Consider the following 14820-nt stretch of genomic DNA (forward strand, 5'->3'; position numbering starts at 1 on the left):
CAAAACCTTAACCTTTACTTTATTTAATAATTTTTACTGTGTTGACTACAACTGTAAACATTTTGAACCCTTTTTTTCTGCCAAAGGGGAATATACAAAACAAATCTGACATTCTTCACATCAATAGACAATGTTGTACTATGATGCCATGGCAGAAATTTGGGCAGTAGTTGTTTAAATAAGGCAACATGCGTCACAAGTTGAAGCCAGTTTGTGTCTCTTATTTATTTGTCATCATGAGCAATTTACTGAATTAAACAATTATGGTTACAACACAAAAATGAGTCTTTTCCAAAGCAATTTGGCCACGTTATGTACATGTTACTTCATAAGAAAAAAAAAAAAAAAATAAAACATTATTTTCTCCAGTTAAAAAAGTGATTCACTGTTCACTGGGCATTTACATTGAAATTGAATGGTCAGGTCAAACCTTGAAAAACCTGTCAACAATAAATAATACTATAAAATGTACACAAAAAAATTGACAGACCACCACAATTTAAAATGTTGAACAAATGTTTAGGAACAGGGAATAAGGGAGAGATTCTTAGCAAAACGTGACAGCCCATACAAGTTACAGAAAAGCTGATCATCTATACATTGACACTAGCAAGATAACAAAATTGTTTCTGCTTTATTTCATGTTGTACAAAGAAGGGAGATTTTCTTCTCATTGTCTTAACTGTAAAGATTATACAAGCAAGAGTTAAGGCAACTTCTCAGTTGTTTTGATTAACACAAAGTCTTGTTTGTGGACGTCTTGTCCCGATTGGGGTTAGAGTTAGTTGACGTTGCATATTTCAGGCTGATGACCAGGCCTGTAGTCCATCTCTAAAAGGAATGCTCAAGATTTATAAGTCTGTTTATCACCACAAAACTTGTCAGTAGTCCAAGATTGCATGAGAATTAACCCTTCGTTTGCCACCCTGCAACACTAATTGGTACAGTATGAAAGTATGATTAGACTTGTCTCAGTGTTTAGTCTGTGAGGGAGGATGTGATGGGCATGGTAGTGTCAAGCATGGCACAGGCAAACTAGGAAAGGAACAATAAATAAATGCTTTGCTTTAGATTATACTTGGATGACAATTTGGATACACCTAAATGGAGCCATTCTACTTGGACCTGCACATCACTGCAGAGTACAAGTCATTTCATAGTGAGAGACAAGGTGACTTTAATTTCTTGTTGTAAATCTGATTCTTCAAAGCAGTTGTTTTACACTAAAATTACACATTGGACAAAAGAGTATAACAACATTTTTCACTATTGACAGAACAGTGCATTTTAGTTTCAGTATAAATTCAATAGCTATTTGTAAGTGCTTTATTTTTGCATGTTTATATGCGCTTGATAAACAATGTATTTTCTTCATCAAATTATTTTGGCAACTCAAAATTATGAGATCTAAACAGAAAACAGGTTTTGTTTCAACACCTTAGTCACTTTTGGCAAATAAAAAATGCTTCTTGCCTTGGATTGGTACAGTGGAGCTTAAGTCTAATAATGCAAATGCTCTGACTGTTTTACCTGGCATCTAATCTCAGAGGCTTTGAAATGAGATAGGTGACAGTGCACCTATGTAGTGCATTACAGCAAAAACACCATTGGCTTAAATCATATTGGCAAATTATCTTGGCAGAGAAAAACATCAAATCGACTTTGCATTTCATTGTGCTTTTTGCTGAGTTGTGGTTTGGGAGAGGAATTTAGTGAAAGCGTACCTTTAAATTGCGAGCATTCAGACCCAAAAGTCCAACATTACAGGAACATCAGTGCAAATGCATTATAGAGAAGATGAAGTCTGGCCCTGCAGTTGTAAGTGCCCGTCGCAGGTTGGCAGAGTTTTACAGTGCCACGGACTTCTTTCAGACGCACTCAGCCTTGAAATGTTCTTAAGCAGCAGGGCCCCTTATTATAGCCAGTGTGAAGCTTACTGCTTAAGCACACACTGCAGAGAGCATTTTGTGTGGATGTCACAGGAATGATTATGACGACAGCTCCACTCTAGTCACTTATGTCTGTTACTTACGTTCACAACTGGTAAGTGCCATAGAAATAAAAAATATGGGAATTGTTATCAACCATTTTGCTGGTGAACATTTTATCATACTTGCCATACTCTAGTAACTAATAAAATATATTGCACATTCAGTTATTTTTATGGATCTGGCAATTTGACATCATGTTTGCTGGTAATGAATGAGGGATAATCTAAAAGGGAAGCAATTCTAACACTGACATGAAATATAATTTAAAATTGCTGCAAGCGGCAGTGTGGGCTGAGAGAGTAAATGTAAAAAGAAGTGAGTGAGCAGAGTCCAGTTGAAGATAATCATTATAGGAGGCCGATTACTTTTATATCCATACTTGGTTGGTGTGTAGAAAGCTGATTTGAAGTGCTGGTACCATAGAGTGATGGGTAGGGTGAAATGAAGAGTGTATTTGTGTTGGTGAACAGCCGAAGGGTCAAAGCTGAAGATCAGAGAATGATCAATTGTCACTGATGGCACTGCAGTCGTCAGAGCAACCATCTGTAAAATAAAGTATAACAACAAATTAAAACAATGACGACTTCCTATGGACCATCACAACAAGTGGGGTTTGGATAAGTCGGGTAATGCTTGTCATTAGTTGTGTATTGTAGTAATGAGGTTGTGTGTTTTCTTCAATAATTACTCTACTATTGCAGGCACTTGTTGTTATCACCATTAATTGCTCTTGAGTGTGATTTGATTTAATTAACAAGTGAACAAGACTGCAATATTCCATTTGTATTTTGAACACCTTGACAAAATTAAGTTTCTATCTTTGCTCTGAAATATGTTAGCAATATAGCAAGTATTCATCCATATTAGCGTGTGCTTATGGAGACCATATCTCAGGGTTTCAGAAATAGTTTGTTTTTCAATAATCAGTATATCAGTATACACAGTGTATGTACTGCAAAGGTCTGCATACATGTGTGTTGAATACCTAAGTATTGATTTGATGTGTTAAAACCTTGATGGGTTTTACCTTATTTGTTTTGATTGCGGATTCGCAGGCACCTTCTCTTGAGTGGGGGCTCGAGCTCCGGGCTGCAGGAGCCAGACAGAGGAGCACTGATGGAGCAGGAGAGGAAAGCCGTTTTGTCTGTGCCGCTCTTTGGCACAGGCTGGATGACCACACAGCCCCCAGTGGACAGCAGAGGCAATGCGTATGCATGCTCCCCCTCCTCCAAATTAGAGTCTGGGTCCACTTTACTCTCTTTTAGATTCGAGTCCTCAGCTGGCCCTGACCTCTTGCCCGGGTCCCACCCAGCCACCGAGCAGTTGTTCTCCTTTAGTGCATCCCGTTCCAGCTCTCCATTGGCTGGTGCTGAATGACCCTCTGAGGTGGCAGGTGGCAGAACGGGATGCCACCCTGTCCCATTGACTATCACATTACAGAGTGCAGCAGGACCACTTTGATCCTGCACTGGGGTGTGGAGCTGACTCCGGGTCGGTTGTGGACTAGGGTTAGAAATATAAGAGTTCTGCTGGCTCACTGGTGGATTAGAGTTGTGGTGGGGACTGTTGTTTGTGGAGGAAGGAGTGGAGGATCCCAATGTGTGCGTTTCTGAGCCCCCCTCATTTCTTTTAGCTTTATGTTCCCGCTCTGAAGCACCCCCTTGTGCCCAGTCTTTTACCTCTTTACACTGTCCGTCTGTATGTGGAGACGTGGACTCCACCTCCATTTTGACCTGAACCTCTCCCACTGCACCACTGTTAGCAATATGCTGCTTCTGGCCCACAGTTAGATCAATGACTCCATCCATGGATTTGGAGCTGCCAGTCATACAAGAGGTCCCTGAATTGTCCTCAGTCTTCACAAATAAGTCACCTTTAGACGTCCTGGTCCTCTCTGAAGAGACGCATCCAGGAGACAAGTGCTCCACCCCAGACGGGTCATCTCTGTCCCCTCCAGTGGCCCCCACAGTAGGGCCTCCTGAAGAGGATGTCTCAGAGGACCGTGGGCTGGGGTGGACATGTCCACTGCTTTCGGGTTGGTCCCTTGGGCTTTTAGGGTTCATGGGGATGGGGATGGGAATAGGAATGGGAACAGGAAGAGGAACTATGACTGGATATGGAACTAGAAGGGTGGGTGGGGGCACCAGAGGAGCCAAAGATGGCATACCAAAGTTCATCATAGGAGGCAGGTGGATTGGACCATTGTGCATCATGTTGACTGGGGGAAATGGGGGGAGGCCAGTCATAGGAATTCCCGGATGAGGGGGCATCATACCAGGATTAGGGTTTGAACCAGGGTGGACATGTGGTGACAGTAGTGGTCGGTGCATGGGGCTGGACGGTGGACCCAGGGTTCTGGGGGGAGGGGGGGGTCCAATACCGGGGATAGACAGAGGACTGTTGGGTCCACCAGGATGAGAGGGGCGCAGGAATGGTGGTCGCATCTGCTGCATCATCTGATGCTCCATAAAAAGAGGCAATGGCATGGGGCCCCGGGGGGTCATGACCATAGGGGGGCTGCCAGACGGCATCCCCACAGGTGGGTGTAAAGCAGGGACAGGTGGTGGTGCAAGGGTGGGGCTCTCGTGTGGTCTGGGTGTGGGGATCTTTGCAGAAGAGGAGGATGGAGAACAGACTGCACTGTTGTCTGAAGGAGAGGTGACAGAGGAGGTGGTAGTGCCCAGGACAGAGGAGCTGGATGGACCCCCGGGTGATGGGGCCTTCCTCCTCAGGTCAGCCAGAGGTGAGCCCCAGGATTCTGGGGTGAGGAGCTGCATCCCTCCTCCACAGTCGGCCTTACTGTCCCCTGCTGAAGGGTGGCCCGGGTTACACAGTCCCGCGGGCAGTGCTGCCTGGGTCTCCTTGTAGAAAATGTCCATCTTGTATTGGTTGAGACATTTGGCACTGCAAAATTGCAGCCTCCGCTCCCCGGCTCCAAAGTCCAAATACTCCTTTGTGTGTCGAATGTGTTTGCACCAGTCACACACCTGCAACACACAGAGCTGCATCAGCACCAGCACACTGCACATTATAGGCTCATTTAGGAATTACAGCACAACAAGTTCTGCTCTTACACCATCTGCACAACTCTATTATGAAGGAGCATTTTCTCAAAGCTCTGTAAATGAATGTGTGTGAATTCTTCTAAATCTCTTTTTTATGATATTTATTTATTTACCTCTTTTTCTATAAGGGAACAAAATTTTACCCATACCTCAAATTGTACTTTTAAAATTGTTAGTTAAGGTTATAATCCTTACAACAAAATCCATTCATAGCAAATATTAAGAGAAAAGAGTGGCAGATAATCGTATCTATGCCCAAAAACTTAAGTAAAAGTTTCCTCAAGTTAATCTATTCGTGGCTACTTTGCAATAATATTCTTGCTGACTGAGCGCTCAAATTTCAGTATGCTACATGGAGGAGTTGTGTAAAACATTCTCCCATTGAGAAGTTGTCCCTCCTCTCTGCAGCAGTATTTCATCAACATTAAACAGCTTTTCAGCACAAAAAGAGTAGATTTTTCTTGAGGAAGTAAATGAATGTGACCCTGGTGCAGCAGATAGCAGTGGGCGAACCCCGAACACGGCGTTGGCTCGTCAGGCCACACGCGGCTTCCTCGCTCAGCGCAGGAGGAGTGGCAGGCCCTCGCTGCACATAATTAAGGCATTAATCAGTTGTCAGACCCCTCAACGACATCCATCCATCACAGGGACCCTCGAGCCCCCCCGCTGAATCTTAATAAGTTCAGGGATGCAACCATAAGGTGGAGACAACATTTTTGCACACTGTGTACTTGGTTTATTTGGTCCAAAGCTGATGTTGACCTGTAGTTTTTTATATAGCTTCCAGGTATCTAAAATGTTAACTACTGTACTTTGACATGTCAAGACTGTGAATACACTTGATTTGCTGTGATCTGTGCTGTGAGAAAAAAGTCAAATGAAATGGAATATGGAAATGAAACCTGGAATCTTCTAGCTGAGAGAAGTGAGGAGATTTAACCACTAATCAATCCACAAGAGTTCAGAAATACATCAAGTGATTACTTACTAATTATCAAGATTTCTTAGGGTAAAATGTGGTACAAATAATTGTATTTTTCAAAGTTAATTATTATTATTGTTATTTATTTATTTATTTTTATTTTTTTTGTAAAACTGTAGTTTTTTACACTTAATTAAAGAAAATACTGGTCTACTTTTCCTAATTGAGCAACATGTGAAAGCAAACTTCTTTATGCCCCATTTTGCTCTATAATTGAGTTTTGGTAAAAGAGCCTAAAATTGGTCACCAGCAAATGATTAAAGATGAATATTGAATTATTGCAATCAAATTCCATTTGTGAATTTGATCAAAAGAATTTCTAATGTCGGCACAAGACAGAAACAAAAAAGTGGCTTGTCAGATCAGGCCTGAACCATAGAGACCCACACAGACCCTGCTGGTGCTTAGATGTATCTTTTCAATTGCAGTAAGTCCTGGCTAACTCAATGAGCAGTGACGGAGTAAAAGTCAAAAGGTGCTTTTGCAAGTTGAGTTGAATTACGACAGACCCGGAATATTTTCAATAATAAATGTGTTGAATTTTCTCAACTCCGAAAGACAGATGGAGGGCACTTAACGACTTTGTTTCTGAGTGAAATTTGACTGCATTTTGCACTAATGGAGTTGTGCATTCTCTCACACTTTGCTCCTGACTGTAGCACTCACAGATGTTTGCAGTTCGCTGTAATTATGGTCATTTATTCTCATCGCCGTCACCGTGCAGGCAGTGGTGGTGTAGTGTAATGTTTGTTTTACACCAATTAGAAAGCTTCCAAACAAGTGCAGTCACCTCAGGACATGGTGCTATCCTGTTTTAAAGATGCCTCTAAAATGATAATATCAAGAAATCCAGTCTTCCGCCAAAAACGATTGTAATAAAAAATTATAATGCTTTCAGATAGATTGTAATATTATCAGACAACATCTAAATAGAATCTGTGTTTGGGACTGGAACTTGTAAAAGGAGATAGAGAATAAATTATGGAAAATTATATATATATATATATATATATATATATATATATATATATATATATATATATATATATATATATATATATATATATATATATATATATATATATATAGACACACTGTTGTGAAAGAACTGTAGTAGCAGATGCCTAAGCTGTATGCATTTCTGTTTATATTTTCTGTGTCAATATATACATTCGTAATGGTTTAAAAGGAATGTGTGATGAATGATATTGATAATGAATGGTAAAGAGAAGAGATTTTATCAGTTGATAGAGTTTGAGCTGGTGCAGGCTGCTGGTAAATGAGAGGCTTTAGGCAGAGAGAGAGCAGGAGGGAGCAGGCCTGTGTATCCCTCTGTTCAGGTCGATATATGAGTCTTTTGACACTTCTCAGATTGCTGCCATAAAAACACAAGGATTAAAGCGATGAAAACTGAACCAGGTGCTTCAACTGAGCAGGCACTTTAGGTTTGACTTCCAACAATCTGTGAAAAGTCTTAAACAAACTGTGGAATGCAATATAGTGTTGTAGTGTTACATTGATAATCCTCATCTAATAATGTGCAACATCGAACATACTAAATACTTAATACTATGCTAAAACATTTAGCAAATAATTTTTCCAAATATTTATTGCAAATGTCAGTTTTTATGGATGATGATTTTTATTAAATTGAATGTTTTCTCAAAGTTTATACACATGACATCTGTGGAAGTATGGCAGTCATAAATGTGTAATTTCTCTTAAATCAGCAGGAGACATGATATTGCAAAAAAGGAATATCTATATAAGTTTATATAACTTGAAATTAGAATATTAAGCCTAGTGTGAGTAGTTTTAACTTGTTGAGATTTATTTAGTTTAGACAATATTATTATAGTTACACCATTAAAAAAAGAAAACAAGTTAAGACAAGCTAAAACAAGTAAAATATTGTACATCATATAAGCAATTAAATGTAACCCAGTCAAAAATATTCTTTATTCAAGTCTTTTTAACTGACTCTAGATGATCATTTTTGTAGTGTAAACATTGGATAAGGTAGCAGCAGCACTATATCTGAAGTGCACCTTATCTGCGCGCGCCATTGCAGTCAGTCAGCCTGATGTGACACTAAAGGCCGTTCTCACTGAGCAGGTGAATGTCAAGAGCACTGTATTTCAGCTCTCACACTGACGAGGATAACTGTTCTGTATACGCCGAGATGAAGGTGTTCTAGTGGAGTGGACCGGAGGGAGACATCATATAGGTTACATCAGTTATTTAAGGCTCACAGTTTCAGCTTGGTCCTGCAACCTTTTATATTTCCTGACATATAGTATAAGCAAACAAAGGAGTTTTCTTTCAGTTAATAAATGTTTGAATGATGAATACTTAAGTTAAATGCTTAAACTGAAGAGCTTCAACATTTTGAACATACTTACTTGTACTTGAATATGAAAACATTTTCACTCAAGAACATATTGAACAGTTTAAAGAGCCAACGTGAATAGTAATGCAAACAGGAACAGTAGTAGAAATAGGTGAACAATATAGAAGTAATAAGTAGTGACGGTAGAAGTATTAGTTGTACTAATGGTAACACTTTAGTTTTGGGACCACATATAATTGCTAACTATGTAGTAATTGGTATATGGTTTATTGGTCACTATTTATGAAGTGCTTATTAATGCTTAGTGAAATATGTTTCAATAATAATAATATATTAATGGTTAAATATGTTATAAGCAGGCCTAAGTATTTTAATATTTTAAGTATTTAATTCACCTCTGTATGTCTTTTACAAGTAATTCAGCAATATGTGGTCCCTAAACTATAGTCTTAGCGCACGGACTCATTGTAGGCATGTAGCTGCTGTTTAGGCCTAATAGCTTTTTGTTTTGTTTTTTTTTCTGAGACAATAACCATCAAATTGTGTACTGTGTCCTGAGTGCAATGCCAATAACACTCAGTGAGCATTTGCTCATACAGGAAAACAATGGTGTGTACAGGTGGATACTATGTCACAAATTAAAATATAAAATTGAACATTATATGAATATTACTTCTGTAATATATCATGTACCTTTACTGAAAAGTTAAATGTTACAGGTAAATTATTTAATGTGGGAAATGTAAACAAAAGATGAATGTATTTTAAAAATACAAGGCAAAGTAAATGGTTATGCAGAAAAGAAAAAAAGCCTCAGCAAGCTGACTAGACAAGATGATGCTTTTTGTGTGATCAATTTCTGTCATCTACTTTTTGTGATGCCCAATTATGAACCTAGTAATCTCGCTGCCAGACGTCATAAAGAAAAAGAGAAAGACATGAGAATGAAAACATAAAAGCATTAAAATGAGCAATAGGCATTCAGCTTGAAGTTAGTGATTTGGTCCTTACAAGCACATCGCTGTTTGTCTTGAAGACTAGCCTGGGCGTGTCCTGAGCAAAGCTGTGATGCTGGGGGACTTTCCCACCGAGGCCGTCCTCCTCTCGCGAGGCCTGGGAGAGGGAGAAATAATGGCGCCTTTTTACGGATGGACAAAATAAACAGAGGCAAAACTTAAGAAACAACACTGATGAACACAATGGTGACAGCAAAATGGGTGAATAAAGCATCAACAAAATCATGATGTGAGGGAGCAGTGTATGCATGCTAGGTGTTTGGTGCACATTCACACTTTTGCTATGGATTTTTGTACTTAACTATGACCCTTTAAGTCATTTTGATTCATACATTAATAAGTATGGTATCAAATGATAGAAGGAAGAAGTAATCTTGCAATTTTAGTACCCAAAGTGGAGGTCACGAGGCACAAAGCATATCCCTGCTAATTTGAATTTGTCTATCAATGTTTTTATTGTTGTTGTAGTTGTTCCTTTACTGTAGCACTTTAAGATTTGCCTTCAAATGTGAAGTGCATTACTAATAAAATGCATATGTATGTAGCTTTCTAATTGGTATTATTATTATTATTATTATTATTATTATTATTATTATTATTATTATTATTATCATTAAAGCTGGGGGTCGTGAGACTGTTTCAAAATAATAAAAAAATGATGATACTGTATTTAATTCCATGTTTTGATTTAGAACTAATTGCAATAGGTCAAATAAAAAATGTATAATGTATAATTAAGTATAATATAAGCAAACAAAGGGGTTTTCTTTCAGTTTGTAAATGTTTGAAAGATGGATTTTCTTGTAAGTTAAATACTTAAACTGAAGCATTTCAACATTTTGAACATACTTACTTGTACTTGAATATGAAAACATTTTCACTCAAGAACATATTGAACAGTTTAAAGAGCCAACGTGAATAGTAATACAAATAGGAACAGTAGTAGGTAAATAGTATAGAAGTAATAAGTAGTGACAGTAGAAGTATTAGTTGTACTAATGGTAATACTTAAAAAAAATAACACTAAACTTGATTTAACATGTTTTGACATTGGAAATTATTACCACTATCAGTTTCATTCTGTTATAGGGCTAGTGAGTCAGTGGCCTGGTTATTTTGGGAGTCCCGGCTGAACAACTACTTATCTTGTTATTCCCATTATCACCAGCAGTGGTCCCCAGTGAGTTTGCCTCATATGCCTAATGTTAAGTCCACACATGTCTGCACATTCTTATGATTGTGTGTTCAAATAAGCACATTTTAGCAACATGAGTCATTACAGACCAAGCAAAGGAATCCCAAACTAAGTAAATGAGCTGTGTATTACTGAGAGAATGAGTAGCTGTTAACAAATTGTTACAATGGCAAAAGGACAGGTAAGATACTTGTTGCTTCCTATTTATAACATTGAATTATGCGCTAGGCCTATATTAAAACTGAAGGATATAACACAAATTCAGTTTTACTAAAAGAATAGGATCTCTAGCCGTTCAATATCCCTCTTGAGCATGATGTTTTTCTGGCTTAATGTCAAATGTAATCACCAAATGCACTTGTATCCTATATAATAAAATCTCCAGTGCATTGTAATTATGTTACCATTTTACAGCTTTGGAGCAGAGCCACAGGCTGCATGCTCATCAGAAGTTATACAAAAATGCACACAACAATAAAAATGTCTTTGGTGTGTCTAAACGTATGTATCTTAACCATAGGACTGGGCAGAGCCGCTAGGTCCGCCCTAGGGGCCACTCAAGTCAATTAAAGATACACAAATGGGCTACAGGGTTTAGAAGCCCTGGTCTAAAGCATGAATGCAAAGGCTATTTGATAGGATAAGCTATATTTTTAAAACAATATTTCTAAATAGTTGTTCTTGTGTGAAACATTGAAACAGAAAATGACAATATTTTCCACAAATTATGTGTTTTAGTAAATTTTAACTTTGTCACAACTAGAGAGCATTGTGTTACAGGGTCATGGCTATAAGATGGACAAACGCCTCGTTTCTTGCATATTCTTGTATATCGCTTAAACTGGAGACTCTCACATTCCTGCACCTGTAGTTGTATTTGGCTGGGGACTTGAGGACACCCTCCCTCACCCACATGAACTACACCGCGGTGCTATTATTCTGTTTCCAGTTTGTGCCCTGACCCTCTGGCCCGCAGCCAGCTCATTTACATACTGCACTAATGAGCTGTTGGCACTGTGAAAGAGGCAGACGCAGGGAGCCACACCAATGAAGGAAACAGATTAAAATAGAAAGATGCTTCTATAGATACAGTAATGCTTTGGGAGATTATGGCTAAAAATAGTATTCAAAGTCAGTCATCATTTTGTTTTGTATGCCTATTGTCCTTTTGTGTGTTTTGGTCTAGTTCCTGCGTCATCCCAGTGCAGTAGTTCCTTGCGAGAATGTGAAAGCCGGACACCGGAGCAGTGTCCCCTCTGGCGACACCACTGTCCTCAGGGGACGTCCCACCAGCTGCCACCGTGCCTCATCCATCTGGGCACACATACATGTCCAGGTGTGCTCGCCTGTCACCTGCCAAAAGAGCTGCCTTCCCCAAAGAGAGATACTCCAGGCTTAAGCTTTTCATATCCAAAAACAAACACCACAATCCTGAAAGGAAGGTGCCATCTTGGAGCTGGCAAAATCACAGAACTGGAGTTTCAGCCTCACAAAGAGGCTAGAAACTTACTGTGCAGGGGAGGTTGCAGTCTTTTTATTATGGGAGTTTTGACAATGCAAATATGTGCTTAATTCTATTTGATTTAAATTAACTATAATTATAAAGATACATTATTATACTTCACATTCATTGTAAAATGCCTAGATCCAATCTCAGGTCATTCGATTAATAAGCAAACAATAATGATTCAGGAGCAATCATAGTTGTCTTTGAGAGGAATTTAAATCTTACAAATGAACACATACCGTTATTTAATAGGGCAGCACAAAGGCATATCTTTAATGTCATTATTGCTATAAAATGGATAGATAAATTATGCTTAATGTTTGATTTAAGATGATGACGGTAAATGCTTGCCACAGCATACAGATTCTTTAGTCATGTAGTTATGTTATGTAGATAACCAAATATCAAATATATGTATATATATTTGATATTTGTTATCACCATATATATTACAGAATGTTTTACAGATAACTACTATTTTGCTATTTACTTCTTTTTGATGAGTCATACAGGAGAATGGTCAGTATAACAAAACAGATATTGTAAATCTCTTGTCATTGCCAAAATAATTTTTTATTTTCAGAGAAACTGAATCTGATTAATTAACTCTGTGGTAAAACCCAGCACTTGAATTGCTGTGCTGCTGGTGAACATTCAAAATATGGAAAAGCACTGTCATAACAATGTATTAGAAACACTGCCTTTTGAATAGCATCGTTGTCTACTTTATCACTGCTACAAGTTTAGAATATGCCACACAAATCCAGGTAAGTTGGTCTACACGACTTTTACAATAGCGTCACCTAGTTAGTGTAAGTTACTTTGGTCTTTATTTGAGCTGAATGGCTGGCAGCTATGAGATAATCACCTTCCTCTGTGTGCCCTCAAGCTGTGTCAGGCAGGCCTCAAGGCTCCCTCACGCCGGGACGCCTCCGATTGCAAAACGCACACACAACTTTTAACTCTCTCTCCTTCACATGCATACACACACTCATACACACTCAGATTCTCAAATTCTGGGCATGCATGAATCTTCCTTGGCAGTTGATGGAGATGCAAAAGTAAATTGCAAAGTGCCAGGGAGTGTTCTGGAGAAATATGTGTGAGTGTGTGTGTTTTTGACATTTCTGGGGCTGACATGAAGCGGCACTCTGCCCCCTCGCGCCTGGGGGCTGCTCCCGGGGAAAGACACTGATGGAGGTCTGGGGGTCTCCGGGGGGGAAATTTCATGGTGTGAACAAAAAGCTTTGCACCGCGACCTGTAAAACATAAGCTGCAGTCTGCTTAACGTGCGCACTGCCTTTGGTGAATATTTTGGAGGAGGAAGCTACATTTGCAAGAGTCTACTGATGAGTGGTTCACACACTGTGGTGCAGTGGTGGTACATAGACTTATTCCATCAGTACTCATAAGTTTTATAGCATATATATATAATGTTCTGTCCTGCTTTGGGTGAGGACTGATAAATACATATTCACAGTCACAGTCTTACTGTCAGTAGCCGATGATGTCCTTGAGCAAGACACTATCTTTCATTTGATAGTCGTTCATCTTAGTAAATGTAATGCTAAATTCATAATATTAAATGTGCATTATTAACTACATTTTCTGGTGGAGGCCACTTGCTTGTCTCCATGGAAATGTCTTTGTAATATAATCCATGCATGATAGATACATTTAATGCCATACAGTGGATTATTCAAGATAGATGTTTTAATGTGAAAACAACATGCATTTTACTGTGAGCAGACTCACTTCCCACATATCTGACCTGTACCTCAGCCAGCTGATGTCACCTACCTGTCTCCATGGAGATAGACAACTTTAATGCCATACATGAAAAATTCCAGGCAAAACAACAACATCTTGATGAAGAAAAGCAGGTGGCAAACCCTTCACCAGAAAACGCATAGTCCACCTTTAATAATGCATTAAATAACCACGCTGATCAGAGCTGGGATTGAACCACAAAACTACTAGATATAGGGCAACCACTATATCACCTGAGCCACTTTATCTCATTATACCATGCAACCCATATTATTCAAGGTTGTGGTTATGGTTAAGTGTATACAAATACTGCTACAGACATCTCATTATTGGCCACATTGCAGCAACAACAGCCTGTATTTCATCACATCTCCTCCTTGGGCTCTGTATTTATTTTGATTGCTGCGAGTATCTTTTCAATCCTACCCTTAGTGCTTTTGGACAGGTTATGTCTCCACGCACATCCGTCTAACCTGCACCATTCTGCTGCCACGCTTCACATTTATGCAATTCATCACCCCTAATTGCCTAAGTTCTTCTTGGCACAGTGTCCCGAGCATGTTTATCTATGTATGTGTGGGTGTGGAATAGACAGTGGAGCAGCTTCTAAATACCTGAACTCGAAAGCCAAATTACATTAATCCATGAAAAACACTCACACTTTGCCATCGTTTTGCTATCTCCCTATGCAAGCTGTCTCTAACCAAAGTGGAAAATTAGGTTGCAAGTTGTCAAAAAATTTGCTCACAAACTAATTGATGTAAAACTAATACCTAGACAAACTCATTTGAGCAGATAGCAATCCTATAAACAGTTATGATCTTTTTCAGAAGACGTCCGACTACATGGTAACGGAAGACATTTTCAACATTATTCTGTGATAAAAATAACATTACTTTTTATGGAAATGTCCTCATGAAGATAGGTAATTTCACAGGTATTTC

At 38.9% G+C, this 14820-nt stretch overlaps 1 protein-coding gene across 3 annotated transcripts in view; it reads right to left on the bottom strand.

Moving 5' to 3' along the window:
- Positions 1-205: 205 nt before the first annotated feature.
- The window catches only part of sobpa (sine oculis binding protein homolog (Drosophila) a), a 30215-nt gene continuing 15600 nt past the window's right edge, over positions 206-14820 (bottom strand). For 2 of the 3 annotated variants that reach the window (XM_033988836.2, XM_033988835.2), the window contains 3 exons: positions 9400-9501; positions 3019-4978; positions 206-2534 (listed from right to left, as the gene is read on the bottom strand). In XM_033988836.2, the coding sequence (XP_033844727.1) occupies positions 3020-4978; positions 9400-9501 (2061 nt within the window). In that variant the 3' untranslated portion in view covers positions 206-2534; position 3019. The remainder of the gene's footprint in view (positions 2535-3018; positions 4979-9399; positions 9502-14820) is intronic. The other variant, XM_033988837.2, reaches the window with a different exon arrangement.

Source organism: Periophthalmus magnuspinnatus, chromosome 22 (genome assembly GCF_009829125.3).
Source record: "Periophthalmus magnuspinnatus isolate fPerMag1 chromosome 22, fPerMag1.2.pri, whole genome shotgun sequence".
NCBI lineage: Eukaryota > Metazoa > Chordata > Actinopteri > Gobiiformes > Gobiidae > Periophthalmus > Periophthalmus magnuspinnatus.